This window comes from Ailuropoda melanoleuca, chromosome 7 (genome assembly GCF_002007445.2).
Source record: "Ailuropoda melanoleuca isolate Jingjing chromosome 7, ASM200744v2, whole genome shotgun sequence".
Lineage (NCBI taxonomy): Eukaryota > Metazoa > Chordata > Mammalia > Carnivora > Ursidae > Ailuropoda > Ailuropoda melanoleuca.
In genome coordinates this window covers 88,014,599-88,033,458 of record NC_048224.1, presented here as the reverse complement: position 1 = coordinate 88,033,458, position 18,860 = coordinate 88,014,599, and the positions used below count along the sequence as shown (strand labels likewise).

Below are 18,860 nucleotides of genomic sequence, written 5' to 3'. Positions count from 1 at the left end.
GCACCTCAGTGGCTCAATAGGTTAAGCATCTGACTCTTGATTTGGGCTCAGGTCATGATCTCAAGGTCCTGGGATTGAGCCCCAAGTCGGGCTCCACGCTCAGCAGAGAGTCTGCTTGAGATTCTCCCCCTCTCCCTTTGCCCCTTTGCCTGCTTGCATTCTCTCTTGCATACATGCTCTCTCTCTAAAATAAATAAATAAATCTTAAAAACATAAAAGTGTAAAGATAGGGCAGCCCTGAGGTAAAAATCTAGGAGGGTTTTGCTTCAGTCATTTTCCTCTAAATCTTGACATAGTGGAAACAGATTAGGTGCACAGACCTGGATTTCAATTCCTGCATTGCCTCCTTCTACCTGGATAACTTTGATGCAGTCAGGTACCATCACCCAAGTTCAGTTCCCTGGTCCATGAAATGGGGTTAATAATATTTTGCTAGCAGAGGATTAAATGAAGCAAAATATTTAGGGTATTTGGTATATACTAGTTGCTCAGTAATTGGTGGGTTTATTACCTCCTTTTTCAGCATGCTAGAAAAGTCATTCACACCATAGCCTTGGATTTACTCTGGTTATGTCCCTAAGGAATACACAGGTTTTTAAAAAGACTTTGTCTGAAAACTTTTGCCTCCAGCTATGAAAAAGGAACAGGGATAGAATTTATCCTCCTGCCTCAAGCATCTTAAAAGTCAGACAAAATACCTGAAATGACAGTTTCTGGGCACTGGACAAGAGCAAGTACAGAACAGTGATTATCGAGAGAAGGGAGACAGGTAAAGTAAAAGCTGTGATTGTCCCGGTCTACTGTCTAGAAAGTTTCCAGGATTTCACTCAAGGAAGAGAAACCCAAACAGAGTCTGAGATATATCTTAGTTCAGTGTTTGAGAGGCCAAGGCACCTGAAAATGGCAGGGAAGAGCACTGCAGAGGAAGGTGCTAACCAGAGAGATCGCTCTGAAAATCTCTGGACGGTTCCCTTCAAGTCTTTGGCTGAGTATTGATCAGGCGTGTGAAGGAAGTACCGAGGCTGAGGCAAAGGCCATAGGAAAGAAGCAGATGGAGCTGCTTCTGAAGCTCACAGAAGGACTGAGAACTGATCAAGGTTCCAGTAGCCAGAGAGGAGAAACTCTGCAATATACCAGGGTATTGTTTCCAGAAGTGTCTTGCCTCAGCAGTGAGACAAAATTATTTCTGGTCTATCAAAAATCTGCTCTAGATCCACCACCCAGGCATAAAAGCAAGACTTGGAAGAATTAAAGTATTTCTAAGGAACTTAATGGCATCCCAGAACAAATCTCAAAAAAATTTAAAGGGATACCAAAAAAAAAAAAAAAAAATCAGCACCTACCATTGTAAAATTCACAATGTCTGGCATCCAACAAAAAATTACTAGGCATGCAAAGAAAAAGAAAAATATGATCCATCATAAGGACCAATAGAAAGGCACTTAGAAACATCGCAGATAACAGAATTAGTAGATAAGTGCACTAAAACAGCTATCATATACTACACTTGTACAAGGAGATAAATGAAAGCGTACACATGATAAGGAGAGACTGGGAAGACACGTTCTTTAAAAAGAAGAAAGAAAGAATCTGGAAAGATCATGCTCAATTATGGGAAAAATAAATCACAGATGTCAAGGGAGTGGATGGTTGTGGCTCCCCATCATATCTCACCATGATTAAAAACAGAAAAGTTACACTTTAGAATAGTCTAAGGGCCAGATAAAAGTGACTTTTGCAAAATTTATACATCTTTATAGAGTTATTTACATAAATGAGCCAAAGCATACGTTCATTCCACAGTAGAGTTATTGAGCACCCAGCTCTGTGTTTGGTGATAGAGGAAATACAAAGATGAATTAGACGGTTCTCGCCCATATAAATGTACAGCCTAGCACAGTCTATTAGATAAATGATAGCCTAATTATGTAAGTGCACAATGCAATATATCTACCACTCACAACGTGGGACGTAACACATAGTAAATGATAAGGTTCCCGAACAATAAAAGGAATTAAAAAGAAACAAGATACGGTTGAGGAGAAGTCATTACACAGTTACTCCATATTTACACATAAAAGGCCTTGACATTAACTCAAAACACAAATCCAATATATGGTGTGTGTGTGTGTGCACACGCATGCACACACTGGATAGGAATACACAAATTAATCTTAATATAGGAATTTAAGTGTTTGATTTTTCTTCCTGTTTCCAGTTGCATTAGAATGTCTTCTAAGGGGGCAGGATACAATCAATTTTCCATTATGGAATGCAAATATTTCCCTTTAGCTTATGTTGCTGTTAAAGATACCAACGCTCGTCTATTCCAGAGGAGGCAAAGGAAACCAAGAAAATTAGGGAATGTGTGCGTTTGTGATGTATATGCATACATACACATTACATATTTGTATGTAATATGCATATATTTAATATAGCTATACATATGTAAATACATTCAGTTATTTAAAAATATTTTCCCTAATTTTAGTCTAGTGGGTAAGAAAGTGATTAGCGTAGTTCAAAAGGCTAGTTGGGTAAGTTGAGTAGCACATACACCAGAGTATGACAGACCAAATAAAGACAAAGCTAATCAAGAGATGGAAACTAGTATAAGATACACTTGCTGTGGCCTACACAGGAAGAACAAAATTACATTCATAATTCAGAAGAAGTCAATCTACAATGCAAGTAAATTTATGGGCTTCATGGCATGGAAGAGAAAAATGACCATATTTCAAATGACGAGATCATGTTAGGCAAGCATTTGAGAAGGATTTTCATCTTATAACATCTCTAGCCAACAAAGATACAGGTTGCTGTTACTTGTGGAGAGTTATTTAAGGACAAGCCTTGGTTTGTTTTAAGCGATGCCAATTACCTTATATAGCACACAGCACAGGAAGCAGCAAATATTTTTTGGAAACAACTTTCTACAAATTCTCTCATCTCCAGAAATACTGCAGACGCTCACGTCATGGACCGAGCACTAGGATGAGAGCTCTAGGAGGGTAGCCACGTGCACCCCCAGCAACGCCTGACACGTGGGAGGCGCTCATACCCCAGCCACATGGAGGCATATCCAGGCTACCTACCTTGCCCATCTCTTTCTGGACTCCCAGCAGCCTTCTGGATGTATGCCGGACACCTCTCTTGGCACCCAACCTGCCAACCCCATCCCATCTCAACCACCCCCTCCAGGCCACGCACATCCCATGGTCACTTCCTTGCAGCAGCCAAGCTCCTTCCGCCTCGGGCCTTTGCACGGCACATTTTATACTTACAGAATTTCTCATCTTCCCAGATGCCCCTTCTTTTTTCCTGTTCTTCCCTCCTGCTACCTGGTAAACTCTAATTCGTCCTTGGGCGCTTGGCCCAAATATTACTTCTTTAGAGGAACTTTTCTGGACACCCTCCAATACCTCCAAGCCAAGTTGGGCTCCCCATCACTCTTTTGTAACATTTCGCTGTTGTAATGAAACAATCATTTACACAGTTGTTTGAACAACATCTGCTTCTTTAGAAATAAGAATGCTTCGCAGGAGTGTCACCTGTCTGTCGTGCAAACTGCTGCTTCTCTAGGGCCTTGTAAAATATGTTGTGCATTTCGAACCTTCTGCAATGCCGTGGAGAAAGAATGAACATGCTGATGTACTGTCCTCACGTCCCGGGAGAACAGGGTAAATAACCGTGGGATGTGGAACTGAGCTGTCAAGAATACATGAAATCAGGTGGATAAATTGTGAAATGTAAGTCGAGGGCCTCTTTGTTTTCTGACATTTGATAATGAAAAATCTTCCGGCAAGATGGAAAATAAGAACAAAAGAAGTCTCTGAGCATCATCTTTTCAAGAGCCCGGCCACTATGCACCAAGCTGTCTGTATCCCCTTCATCACGCCTGTGGTTGGAGAGTGCCACCATTAACATGCGAAGGGTCTAGAGCAAGGAACCTTGCTGGATTGAGTATGACTTTCATCTTAAAAACAAGTATGTGGGATGGTTTACCAACAGAAAGCCCATGTGAGTGTCTCTGTAAGCTGATGAGATGGCTTCAGGCATAGATTCTTAGATGATATGTTTTAAATCTCTGACTGCTTCTCTCATTCCAGACCTTGGAGCCCACTGATGGGCAGGAATCCACCTCTCCTGGGTCTGGAGAGGAAACAGATGAAACAGATATTTGGAGACTCAGTTGGGGGTCGGACTGACACCTGCATGAGCCGCTGAGGGCTTATTTATAATTTCACAGCAAAAGCATGACTGCGGGGAGAATGGAGTCAGTGACCATCCATGGGCTAGGACTGCCAAAGACACATCCCTGCCACCCCTTCTCTCATGAACTCTAGACTCTCAGATCTGACTGTTCTTCAAACTCAACACATGCAAAAAGAATCATGCTGTCTTTCCCCATCACTCCTCTTGCCTTCTCCATCTTAGCAAATGAGCCTAGCATTTACACGACTTCCAAAGCTAGACACCCAGGAGTCATTGCTGATTCTTCACTCCCCTTACATTCTATGAGGACTCAGTCATCAATTCCTGTTGTTTCTAGAATTAAACGTCTCCTGGGTTCCTTCACTTCTCTCCATCTCCACTGCCATGTTTATTATTGATTGCCATTATTATCTCCTATCTGAGTAACTGCTACAGCCTTCCTTCCGACCTCCCTGCCACCTACCCTCCCACTCTCCATCCATTCTCTCTAGGACTTACAAAAGTTCTCTGTAAAAATGCAACTCTAATCACACTACTCCCTGCTTAACACTCCTCGGTGACATCCTCTAGCACCCTTTATCTGCTAGTGGCAGAACCACCCATCATGTTGATTTGTGTTAGCTTCTTTACTCTTCTCTGTTTCTCCTGCTAGGCTCGGAAAGGTCTACGTCTCGTATTCCCAGAATTCAGCACAACGTCTGGCTCAATAAATCCCAGTTAAGAGCGATGCTCCAGGAGATGAAAGGATTTAACACATGCCTCCTCATATCTGGGCATATTAAAGAGGATCAAGGTGTTCCTGGGAGGAATAAACAACCCAAGGAAGAAACAAGAAAAAATCTTCTGAGCAAGCAGAGAGGAATGGAAACGAGTGGAAGCCTGAGTGAAAGAAGAGGGGAAGGAGAGGACAAAGAGGAAGCTGTAACCCATCCCGGCCTCCCCATAAATTTAAAGCTCATCTCTTCTCGGAGTGGCAGGACTGGAAGCAGTGATGGTGAACCAGAGCTTCTGAAGAAGAAACAGCAAGGGGTGAGCTGAGGGACAATTCAGAGTGTTTGCAGATCTTTGTAGGAGGGAAGACATCTTTTATTGGCTCCAAGTCAATCCCCGATAAGGCATGTGTCACTATCTTGTATATAGTCTTTCTGCAGCTAATAGGGAAGTGTGGTGCCTTTTTTGAACATGTATTTGAAACATAACAAATGGCATGCCAAGAAATTTGGGGTAAAAGCTGTATGTCAATCAAAGTAACAGCTAAGGAGAGGTGTTCAGATGGACCGTCTATTGACAAACTGTCCCACATACTTGTTTTTTAAAACAAAAATAACACTTGGGGCACCTGGGTGGCTCAGTCAGTTAAGCATCTGTCTTCAGCTCAGGTCATGATCCCAGGGACCTGGGATCGAGTCCCGCATCGGCTCCCTGCTCAGTGGGAAGCCTGCTTCTCCCTCTCCCTCTGCTGCTCCCCCTGCTTGTGTTCTCTCTCTCTCTGCCAGATAAATAAATAAAATCTTAAAAAAAAAATAATACTCAAACCAGCAAACTTCCTTTCTTCAGTCCCTTCACATATGAGTGGTGACACTCCCTGACATGGGCATAGTTACGGGGCTAGAGATAGCCTGGTGTATGGTGGCCAAGCTCTCTAAAAGATGCTGCTTGAAGTTCTCTGTTGTTTTCATTTTCCATCTCACTGAAAGATTTTGAAACTAGGTAAGAAAATTTCAAAAAGTTTAGAGAAAAGCAAGGTATAATCTCATGGCCAGAGACTATCCAGGAAGTATTACCATTTCCCAGGCAGGCCTGGGCAAGAAACTTAAAACCTGGAGACTCAGCTGCTGCTTTTTCAACTTTTCCAATTGATGATTATAACTTTGGAGAAGAAGCCAGGGTGGATAGGAAGGGAGCAGCTGGTCACACAGATGGTGTCAAAGCTCATGATCTGATGTTCTGGATTTTGGTTGATGACACCCGTGGTGGGGGCTCCTGGAAAGTGACATGTATCATAGAACACAGGGAAGAAGGCTTCAGGCAAACTCCTGACCACAAGTGAATTATTTTGTAATTTGAGATTAGGTAGTAACACTGTTTAGTGAAAACATAAACAAAACTGTAAAGTGGATCATAGACACGAGACCATAAATGGCATAGAAAGACGGAATGTAGTGGAAAAGGATCTCCCCACCTGATGGGGAAAATCTGGGTTACGTGGCTATTCTAGTGTCTCATGAGATGACAACAGATTTTTTTTTAAAGCTAAATTAAGTTTGGGGAAGCCAATGTATTAGTACTACTCTTTGAAACTGTATGTTGCACATTAGCATAGTTCAAGGCTTTGGGGAAACTCACAAAGACAGGAACCTATCTGTTTTAAACCCTGAATCTGCCACGGCTGTTTGGCCAGGTAAACACTCAAATGACATCCACTCTACCTCACAGCCACGTGGCACTGATGTTTTAACAGACCACTTTAGATAATCTGGATCCATATCAATGCATGGAGTATTGAAATGCATAAAAATTAAAAATTTCACAAAACGAAAAGTATGGGGAATAAAATAAACATGAAACAATAACGTAAGGAGGTAAACATGTTATCATAAACCGAGACATTGAAGTATGGGACTTGGGCTGGAGTAAAACAATATAACGGCATGTTTTGGACAAAAGAAACCAGGTCAATGTAATGATTTTAAGCAGCATGTGATGGGAAGAGGGTAAGCAGCAAGTTCATGAGAGTGGGGATGGAATCATGGTGGGCACGCGTGGGGAATGACAGAGGGGAGGAAAATGGAGAAGGTGTAGCTGTGGGAGTCAGAACAGCACGTCAGAAAGACGTCCTGCCATGGTGATAAGTGAGCTGATCTCCTGGGAAATCTTTCTGATAAAATCAGAGAATATGAAAATGGTGTGCCTTCCTTTGCTGATAATTTTAATCTCTCAATAAGCACAAGGAGTAGTAAGGCATGGGACTGGGTATCAGTTTAGTTTTAACCAACATGGGGAGAGGGGTCAGTCATTTAGAAATACCAGAAACCTTGGGAGGAGGCCAGGTGCTCCTAAAATCCAGCCTCTCCATAATCCTGTCATTGACAGTTGAGCTGAGATGTCCTGGGAGGCAGGCCACACTAAATAATCTTTAAGCCCCTTCTGAGACAGTCAGGCCTGCATCTCACATTCCACAGGAACATTGAAGACTTCCACAGGTGGCCGGCCGTGGCAGGCTGTGGCTGTGTTGAAAGGATCGAGCCGCCCTGCCCAAGGGGTTCGGTAAGAAAAGCACGAGATATGTCATATAAATACTGGATAGAGCTATCAGAGCTGAAACAATGTGGTGCTGGGACAAAAACAGATCAGTAGTACAGAGCAGACACTTCAAGAGTAGATTAAAATACACATAAGAATGGAATGTTTGATCAAAGAAGGAAGTAACCAATGGAGACACAGAAAATCGGGAATACCTATCAACCTCTAACTGGGCCAAGCCTTTCGGTAGTTGGAAATAAAGAACTCATCAAGGAAAAGTTAAACATATTAAAAAAAAAAAAAACAAACAGCTTTAAGGGGCAAAAAACAGACTAGATAAGTATTTTTTAGGAAATAGGAATTCCAAAGATTAAAATGCTTAATCATTAACAACTAAAAACAAATGAACCAAAAAACCAAAAAATTCCACCAAGAACTCCTCTGTGTGATAAATGTATGATATAGTATGAAAGTAATGTATGTACAAAAGACGAAGCATGAATAGACGATAGGGAGGAAAAGTAAATAATTTACAAAGGGTAGTTATAAAAGAATTTAAGGCAAAATAATTCGATGCCATCTTTACATATCAAATTAGTAAATAAATATTAAATACACACGTATATTTTGAAAATTAATTTTCCAGTATTTCACTTTAAAATGTTCATTTCTTTTGACCTACTAGTTCAACACATAGGAGTCTATCCAAGGATAATAATTCTAATTGCTGAAAAGTTCTATGCATGGAAATGTTCATATAATATGTTTTTTTTTTAAAGAGCAAAACAGAAGGAAGGAGTAAGAGTTAATATTTAATGAATGCTTACTATGTGTAGGTACCATACGGTTATTGCATGTAAGTTATTCTATTAAAATCTCACAACAGTCCCATGAAATAGACATAATCATCATTTCACAGGAAAGGTAAAATGCTTCTACGAGCTTCAAGAGATTAAGTTCTCCAAAGAAACTTAGCTAGGAAGAGTAAAGCAATGGAAACAGCCCACAGGTAAGCCCTAGAATGGTTAAATAAATTGGAGATTCCTTCAATGGATTAAATTTCTTAAATATGAAACAACAAAATGGAAAAATAATTTAGGATAAGGTGTTACTAAAAATTCATCATAAAGTAGTTTGTATTTCATATGATTCCATTTGGATGGAAAGTACATTTTGTATTGCAGATGGTTCCATGTGGATGGAAAAAAGACTGGAAAAAAACACATACACAGGAAGCTAATGAAACCACGCCCGACCCTGAGACAGAGTCAGCCGGCAGCCCTGGGACCAAAGCAAAGTGCTGTTCCATGGGCAGAATACAGTGTGATGACGGGGTGCCCAGGAAGACCCTGAAAGGCTCAAAAACAGTTTAAGCAGTCTGGCTAATACAGGAGATAGAGGACGTAATTCAGGGCAGATACGGTAAATCTTCTATAACGAGCAGGGCTGTAATTCTTTTCATGGTAAGTTGCTGGGAAAATCATAAATTGGTCATGGTTAAAATGTCAGAAGACTCAAAATCATAAGAAAAAACAATGAATTATTGAGGTTGTGGCTTATTCTGGAAGTTACACAACATTTTCTGAGAGAGGTGGGAGGTGGAGACGAGTAATTTCTGCTAGATGAATATTTCAATCAGGCAGTTGGGAAAATTTGGGTGGAAAAATACAAATCTTTACTTTCAAGTTAGTAGAAGGAAGTATCTGTCTGGGTTAAGCTTTAGGGAAAAGGGACCTGGATAAAAGCATGTTCAAACCATAGGAAATGTCACTTATATACATATATACACGTCATGCACCAGACTAATCCTTAATTCCACATGAATTTTATAATATTTTGGAGAATTTTATAAATATCCTAAGTATAATTCTTTGTAACTCAATCTTTTTTTTTTTTAAAAAAGATTTATTTAATTTTACAGAGAGAGAGAGAGAGAGGGAGAGACTCGACCTGCCCATGAGTTGGGAGAGGGGCAGAGGGAGAGAATATTTAAGCAAACTCTCCACTGAGCACAGAGGCCAATGTGGGGCTCGATCTCACAACCCTGAGATCAAGATCTGAACCAAAACCAAGCGACGCTTAACTGACTAAGCCACTCAGGTGCCCCTGTAACTCAATCTTTGAGTTTCCTTTTCCTGTCTCCCACTTTCCCCTGCCACCTGTCTTCTCTCATGTTGTTTCTTCTTATATGAAAAAATAAACCATATGGAAATACATATATGTGTAGGTATACACACATGTAATTTGCTGTAAGTAGTTAAGAATTTTCTATCTATGGCCACTATTAAAAAGGTACAACAACAAACCCACCAACCAACAAATGCTTGGTCAACTCAGCACAAAATACACAGGTCTGTGGGGGGAGAAACCACCTCTCCGAAAGCTGTTGGTTTGTACCTGGGGCGTACCATTTACCCTCCTCTAACTTGACGGGCAAAAGGGAATTGTTCTTCTGACATTAAAACAATGACCATAACGTAAATACTGACTGTCACCTTTCCATCGCAAATTCCGGGAAGGCGGGGACCACACCTGCTTGTTTACAGCTGGAGGCCCCCGCACCAGGACAGTAACTCAATAAATACTTGCTGAATGAACCGGTGAGTGAGAGAGTGAGAGAGTGAGTGAGTGAGTGAGTGAACACGGCAAATCTTCTGTATCTTCCCAGGCAGCTCAAGTCCCACCTCCCTGATCATATCTTCTCTTACACCCCCCGTGATTCGTCTTTCTGGAAATTACTACGTTAGGAGCCTGCACCGCTACTCAACACATTAGTATTATTGCCGTTTTTTGTTGCTGTGTTTTGCAATTTAGGGAGACCCGGTCCTCGAAGACACTTACATATGTGTATATTTATTCTGTTTCCCAAAGTACTTGTTACAGGGCACATGGAAAATCCTCGATAAACATGTATTAAATTACTTGATGAAATTTTAACCGGCCTTCGACTCTGTGATGTTTCTAAACGTCCTCCCTATTGAATGCACTGTAATATGATTCCAAAGTGTGATGGGAAAACGTAGACTACGGAGTCAGCCGAGATGGGTTTCTAGTTCTGCTGCTTCAGTGCCGGAAAAGCCACCTAGAAAGCTTATCCTCTGTTTCCCTGTCTTTCAAACGGGAACAGTAATAAATAAATAAACAAGATCTACATGCCTCAAAAAGATGACTGTGCAATCAAAGGACATAGTGTATGTGAAAGAGTTTTGCAAATTAGAAAGCAAATGGTAACTCTTCTCTGTAGCAATTTAAAATCTGAACTTGATATGGCAAAGCTGGAGGATGCGAACGGCCTGTGGCTTTTTCCTGAGAGCAGCTCTTAGGCAGGAGAGCGAGGGGATGAGGAGGAAAACCTCCAGAGCAACCTGCCGAACACGCCTCTGTCATAAATCACAGACTCTGCCCCACACTCGCGTGTGAGGGAGACGACGGGGCACCTGTCACCCATACCCTCCGACCCCAAGCTTACCGGACACGAGCTGCTGTCCAGGCAGCCCCACGGGAACCATGCCCAGGTTATTCATGGCGGTGGCCCAGGCTGTGGGATCTGTCACGGACATGTTGAGCTGCGCGGTGTCTATCGCTATACTCCCCAAACCATCGGCTGCTGTGGGGAGAAAAAACTATGACTTCCAGTCCACAGGCGAGAGTGTTTGTTTTAAAGGAGAGCACGTTTCTGGAGATGGGAGACTTGGTTTAGCACATTCCCAAACCACACAAAAATAAAGCACTGTAATCTACGGCAATGTTTGCTCCAGACGTAAACATAAAGGGTTTCCAAATACATTCTGGGAGGAAACTTAATGACATGTAGTTCGTACTGTACACAGCATGCCATTAAGAAAGTACTCCTGGAAAAAGAAAATGAAGAACGGCTTCTTTCTCTAGTGAAAAAACACTAGTTAAGTTCCAAGGTCGAGAGGCAAAGCAGGACTACTCCTTTGGTAAAACAAGTCACTGGGGTTAGTAGACTAAAAATAAACAGACTCATCTGCTTCTGAGTAGAATTTGGGGAGCAGGCACACCTTCTAACTAATTAATAGAGTCTTTAAAAACATTGTCAAGCAGCCAAACTGGTCCTGACTGAATTCATTAGCATTACCTTGTAACATATTCTTTCCCTTCTAAGCTTTTTGGATCATTACATCAAGGAAACACAGGTGTCTTCCTAAAATGACTCTTGCAAAATATTTCTTCTAAGTTCAGACTTTCATCAAAACAAAATAAGCAAATATATGATATTAAAAACAAATAACACAGAGCTTAAAAAAAAAAAAAACCAAAAAAACCCTCAGCAAAATATGTGAAATCTGACTTAATGCTTCTTGACGTACACGAGTTCCATGGCCTGGTTTCTTTAAGGATCCCAGGTGCCAGGGTCAACCCGTCTGTTCAGGGCCGGACAAGCTTTTCCACTAAGACCTCAAAATGCCTTGCTTGTGTCCTGTGCCGGCCACCCCCCACATTTACCTGCAGCCATCATTGGAGGAAGCTGCTGGGGACACCGGGTGATGCTTTCAAGGCCACCTGCATCTACTACTGAATTAGAAGCATCCTGGGCGGCAGGAGCGCTCTGATGGCTGAGTGCAGGGTCCCCACGCAGGTCATCGGATTCTGCAAAAGGGGAAAGCAGTGTGGTGAGCGATCGTGACAGTGAACTGAGGGAGCCTTCGAGGACAGAACTGCTGTCTGTGCAAAAACAGACAAAGGACAAGGGACAAGTTCAGGTCACAGAGTCACGGGCAGGGGCCCAGGGCAAGAGCTGCTTCCCACGCCCCAGCAGCCGTCTCCGGCCTGGGTGCACAGCTCTGAGGGCTGGGCGGGTCAGCTGTCAGCTCACCTGGGGCCCGGCTGCCTGAATTGAGTGCGCGCCTGGGGCCTTGCCTCCTCCTGTAGAGACATCACAGACCTGGCTTATCAGCCCCTGCACAGCCTCTTCCACACACTACACATCAAAGGAGAGGGCAGACTCGGGGCTAAACACGATTTTTTTTTAAGTTAAAAAAATTAATTGATGTTGTTATTTTGGAAGACGGTCGTCTGTGAAATGTATTCAGAAAGGGGGGGAAGTAGGGAAGGGGAAAAGAAAGGCGAGACAAGCTCTTTGGCCGTGAGGCTGGTGAAGGAGTGCACTCAAATTACAATAGTCAGGAAAGGCAAGAGGAAAGAATGGCAGGCGGCTCATAAAGGAAGAGTGAGAGAATGTTGGGGCAGCAAAGGAAACAGTTGTTTCTTTAGTTCTATGGAGATAAAGTGAACAGGCCACAATTCGTTTGGTCTGAATTTTCCCTGAAGTCTCACAGCATACACACACACACACACACACACACACACACACACACACACGTATTTTTATTAAACTTTTCAGAGCACCTTTCTAATTAAAACAAATAACAATAGAACATTAAGTAAAGCTGCAAAGGAAAGGGTCCCTTTATAGCACACTACTTCTAAAATGCTGTGCCTTCTCTCCATCCTTAAAAATGCAAAACCACACCATTCATACCTACATATTTTTTCATAATACATATTTTAAGTGCACCTTCCCCAGCTGAAAACTGAAAGACAAAGCACACCACTTAGATGTGTGATCTGAGAAGTTTGAATTTTAAGTAGATTTGATATAACAATAGAATTTAATTATTTCTTTTTATTTAGGTATAAATTTAGAAATTGTTCAAATCCATGTTTCTGCCAATGCATATTTTAGAATTAGAGGTTATGGCCCATTTGTGCATGTCTAGTGCAAAGTCTGGCCCTTTTATGGTATGGTCTTTTATTTCTTTGATTCTTAGGTACAAGAATCAGTAATTCCTTTGAACACTACACTGTCAAAGAAAACTCACTGCCTGTTGAGTAAAAGTTAAGTTCAAATGGAAGCTCAGATTTCACTATTTCAAGGATAGGTGGATAAAATGAGCAAATTGTTTCCATGGTCTCCCCAAAAACCCTAGTCCAAGACCAGAGGGGCACGCAAGATAGTGGGGAATTTTTGTCCAATAGTTTGTCAGGAAGGTGAAACATCATCATGCAGTATAAAACAATTCAACTTCGGGAGCAAACTGCACTCAGGACAAATGTTTTATACCTTGCAATTAAACTCTACTACCCAAATGAATTGAGAACTTGCTTACCTATAGCGAATCAATTATCTTGGGCAATGGAAGCCATTGCACAAGTCTCACCATAGAAAATCAACTCGGTAACATAAAGACATAACTAACCTAAAAGTGTGCCCTTTGGCTACCCACACACCAGCTATATTTCTGCGATGAAACTTCAAAGCACTTTCCCCTCTCCACCTCCAACCCGTTCACATCACCACAGCAAGAGTCCGGCTACACTGTTTATTCTTTGGCTCGAATGGCCATGTAGTGGAGTCATTTCAGATCATTGCAAGGTCACTATTTGTCTTACTTATCTCCCCAAATGAAGTTTAGTTGGCTGGCTTCCTTCCAGCTCAGGTTCTCCCCAAATGGGCATTAATCACAACTTTCTGTCCAATGAGCCTACAGTTCTGGAACATTATAGCAGAGAACATCCCTTTACTTTGTAGACTTTACAACTTGTACCTGACCAGCCATATTTCACCTTCCCTTTTTGCAACAGTATTTCAAGGATGGTGTCAGCTTTCCATGGCTCCATAACTGTCTGTTCCGATGGTAGTTTTTTCTTTAGTGATTATGGTGTTACAAAGGGGCATGAAATGTCCTGGGGATCCATAGTGCCTACCCACACTTTCATGCCCATCCTAAACAGATGATATTTCATTGAGAGCATCAGTGAAACAAAAACAAAAACCCCATTGCTTTGTTGGCAAGATGTGGTTTGTAAACCTGAACGTATCCCCTAATGAAACTCTCGGACATTTATTGCATGTCTTTAATCTACCAACCCAATGGTTTCAATGTCATACAACTTCATGTCGCTACCATGTACTCAGAATGGTAACTCTAAAGTAAGTTCTAGAACATCTTATGCATATTCAAGAGTCTCAGGGATGCCATGCAATTCTTTTAAAAATGTAAATTTCCTTGATGCTCAGATGAAAGATGATATTTTTAATTAATTACTGCCTGGTAATTTATGAATAGTGGGAAGAGTGATTTTCATACTCTACCAACATCTATCGTTCCTATTGAATACCTGCCTCTTTAGATGACTCAAAGCCATAATGCCTAATTTATCATTCAAATCAATTTCTCTGCCTTAGTTTTCTTATTTCTAAACTATAGAAAAGATTAATATTGTTAATGGTGTTTATTTACACACAGAGATGTGGGGAGTTAAAAAATTATAGCTAATAAAGTACTTGGAATATAGTAGGTGCTAATTATTATTATTTTATTTGGAAGTGTAGTGTTTCTATTAAGGTACCCTGGGATCTTACTGTTCGACTGGATAATTATGCAATTAATTCTAAAACAGTGAGTAACACTTGATATTTCTAAAAGTAAGCATTGCCCTAGTTTTCTATGCCACACCTAAATGGTAGCAGAATGCTTCTTAATTTTCTACAAATCCTTTATAAAATAATATAATGTGATTTAAAAGATGCATGATATTTTTCCTCTAGGTTTTTTTCTGTCTGTGCAACTATGAAAGCTTTTGAGAGACTGATGACCAATTAGGAAATTGGCAGTTTGAATTTACAGCTTTTAGTGCGATAAGATCATCACAAAACAATCAGATGTACAGAATGCCAAAGATAACAATGCGGCTTTATCCAGGGTTCCGCGGAAATCTAACCCGTTCTTTGTTAAGGTATATTCAAGTACGAAACCTCATACTCGACTCCATAACTGTTCAACAAGCTCTATTTATCCTCAGGATTTATCAATGGGTCAAGTAATTTTTGAAACTCACTGAACCTATACAAATACTATCCCCCCCCGCAAAGACAACCCACCAAACAAACAAATGGCACATGCTTCTCTCACTGTAAATAGCACAACTCTAGCTAACCCGGTCCAACTTTTACAGGTCCCAAGGATACACACACGCTATGAATAATCAAACCCATCTATAACTGTTCACAAAGCATAGATTGCTATAAAATGGGGTGGAGATGAGTTAACTTTTGAAAATTCTCTTTCTTTTTAATTTAAAAGAATGATTTTGTTCGATGTTAAGTCCTCAGGTTCATGCCTACTTCAATAGAAAAGTAATTATAGTGAGAAAATCATATTTATTAACGTGTTGTTAAGAGTTGATTCCAAAGGAAACTTATTTCATATGACATCTGAATCTTATTTTATAGGAATTACTCATTAGCATTATCGTGGCTTATACTTATAGCAAAAAGAGAAATGCATTCCCATCCAAAGTTCTACTGTTCTTTTCCAGCACGAAGAAAATATTTCACTTTGATGTTCATGTAATCAGTAGGATACTCTCAAGGTTACAGAAATGTTCCCTAGTTTAAAAAAATACAGAATATTGTTGAAGAGATGTTACTTCTGTATTAACTCCATGAGTTTTAAGCAACCGTCTATGAATTATAAGGGAGACATTTCTGCTTCCTGTAATGGTAAACCAAGTATTCAGACCAATTCTCCCACTGAGAAACAACTAGAAAATCTTAATGTCTTTCTTCTGTTTTATACAATTCTATTCTTTCTTCAAATACAAAAGGATCCCAAAGGACGCGCTTCATTACTGTAGAGGGATTACTTAGCTTCTAAGGAGAATGGGTCCTGCTACATTACGTGCTAGGTCTTCATGCTTTATGGATCTAGGAAATGAGTGGTATCTGCAAGTTTTGAGGCAGAGTGGAACTGTTTTGCAAAATGTGGTAAAAGAGGACACCAAGGTTAAGCACTGTGAAGTGAAAGAAAGAAGGGTCTTGGTGGCCACCCACGGGAAAAAGGTACTTCGGAGAAGAGAAAAAACTGAAGCAGATTTTCAGGTGGCTCATTGGGAAGTAGGCAACGTATACAAGCATTTTCTTGCGCCCTCTACAGAAATTCCTGTAAAGTCTACATGACTCCTTAATTCTTAGATAGGAGTAATTTTTGGGGTGGTGGGTGTGCTTTAGGGGAGCAGCTGATTATGAAGATTACCTAAGGGGCCACATGATAAGTCATGATAACATTTTCAGGGCTGTTAATTAAACAGGATGTTGGTTATGAGTGATCAGTATCTCCTGGTTAGTGGGAATAAAAAGATTAATTTTGAAGAAGAGATTTAGATTTAACCGGATTTGATGAAGAATTAGATTTTATGGGGGAATTTCTGATGAGCGAATTGTAAAGTGGGAATGTTCTATCAAAGAAAGATACAAAGATCCTTCTCAGTGATGGAGAGAAAAGTCACCTCTTGGAGACGGTTATGGGCAGAGGTTGGAACTGGGCAAACAATTCAGGCAAGGCTCAACCTTACAGCAAGTTCTGGCAAAGCCATGAAATCAAAAGGTCTTCTTTAATATCTAACCCGTTACTCATATATTTATAAAATCACTGACCTCTTTTCAAAAGTGTCATGATTTGACATACACAACAGCACAACGCACCTGAGAACACATGCCATTTCTGTTGTTCGTAGCTTTTAGTTTGTTCTTTAAACAAGACGACAAAGGAGATTGGTACTCCCTCCAGCGTGCTCCCATAGCTCCCTGGACCTTTATACCAGTGTTTGTGACTTCGTATTCGAATTAGTTGTTTATGTCTATGTCCCTAATAAACAACAAGCTTACAATGATTCAGGTGACTAGTCATCTTTGCATACCTTGCAGCTAGCAAGCACAGTACCCCAAATGTGACAGATGTGCATGTGTTTACTCTCTCTCTCTCTATATCTATATCTATATCTATATCTATATCTATATTTATAGATATCCATTACTGAGGGGGATGAGTTGACCCATCATGTGTAATTATATATGTAATGTGTAATATATAGTTATGTATATATAATAGTTATGTATAATACATAATATATATGTAATATATAAATTATAATGTTTATAAATATAGAAATAGTATATTATGTTTATAAATATATAAAACAATATAGTTATGTTTATAAATTTACAAAATATATTAAAATATAAATTACACGTGTGTATATATACATACACATAATATGTTTTTCAAGTGAATTCAGTCATAAAGGAAGAAAGGAAATTAAAAAGGAAAATAAAATGAGAAAGAAGGAAAGAATAAACTACCAAGACTGAAACAGGAAGAAATAGATTTCTTAAACAGGCCAATTAACTATGAAGAAATTGAGTCAGTGATAAACAACCTTCCAAATAATAAAACTCCAGGCCCAGACGGTTTTCCTGGGGAATTCTACCAAACATTCAAAGAAGAAATAATACCTATTCTCCTAAAGCTATTTCAAAAAATAGAAACAGAAGGAAAGCTACCAAACTCATTCTATGAGGCTAATATTACCTTGATCCCCAAACCAGGCAAAGACCCCCTCAAAAAGGAGAATTACAGACCGATTTCTCTAATGAATATGGATGCCAAAATCCTCAACAAGATCCTTGCTAATAGAATCCAACAGTACATTAAAAGGATTATCCATCATGACCAAGTGGGATTCATACCTGGGATGCAAGCATGGTTCAACACTCGCAAATCAATCAATGTGATACATCATATCAACAAGAAAAGACTCAAGAACCATATGATCCTCTCAATTGATGCAGAAAAAGCATTTGACAAAATACAGCATCCTTTCCTGATTAAAACCCTTCAGAGTGTAGGAATAGAGGGTACATTTCTCAATCTCATAAAAGCCATCTATGAAAAGCCTACTGCAAGCATTATTCTCAATGGGGAAAAGCTGGAAGCCTTTCCCTTAAGATCAGGAACACGACAAGGATGCCCACTCTCGCCACTATTATTCAACATAGTACTAGAAGTCCTTGCAACAGCAATCAGAAGACAAAAAGGGATCAAAGGTATCCAAATCGGCAAAGAAGAAGTCAAACTGTCTCTCTTTGCAGATGACATGATACTCTATATGGAAAACCCAAAGGAATCCACTCCCAAACTATTAGAAGTTATAGAACAATTCAGTAAGGTGGCAGGATACAAAATCAATGCCCAGAAATCAGTTGCATTTCTATACACGAATAACGAGACTGAAGAAAGAGAAATTAGGGAATCCATCCCATTTACAATAACACCAAAAACCATACGTTACCTTGGAATTAACTTAACCAGAGACGTAAAGGACCTATATCCTAGAAACTATAGATCACTTTTGAAAGATATTGAGGAAGACATAAAAAGATGGAAAAATATTCCATGCTCATGGATTGGAAGAATTAACATAGTTAAAATGTCCATACTACCCAGAGCAATCTACACTTTCAATGCTATCCCGATCAAAATACCGAGGACATTTTTCAAAGAACTGGAACAAATAGTCCTTAAATTTGTATGGAA

At 40.2% G+C, this 18,860-nt stretch overlaps 1 protein-coding gene across 3 annotated transcripts in view; it reads right to left on the bottom strand.

Annotated features, from left to right (window-relative positions):
* The window catches only part of ENOX1 (ecto-NOX disulfide-thiol exchanger 1), a 560,973-nt gene that overhangs the window by 196,916 nt on the left and 345,197 nt on the right, over positions 1-18,860 (bottom strand). For all 3 annotated transcript variants that reach the window (XM_034665221.1, XM_034665223.1, XM_034665222.1), the window contains 2 exons: positions 11,929-12,072; positions 10,928-11,065 (listed from right to left, as the gene is read on the bottom strand). In XM_034665221.1, coding sequence (XP_034521112.1) covers positions 10,928-11,065; positions 11,929-12,072 — 282 coding nt within the window. The remainder of the gene's footprint in view (positions 1-10,927; positions 11,066-11,928; positions 12,073-18,860) is intronic.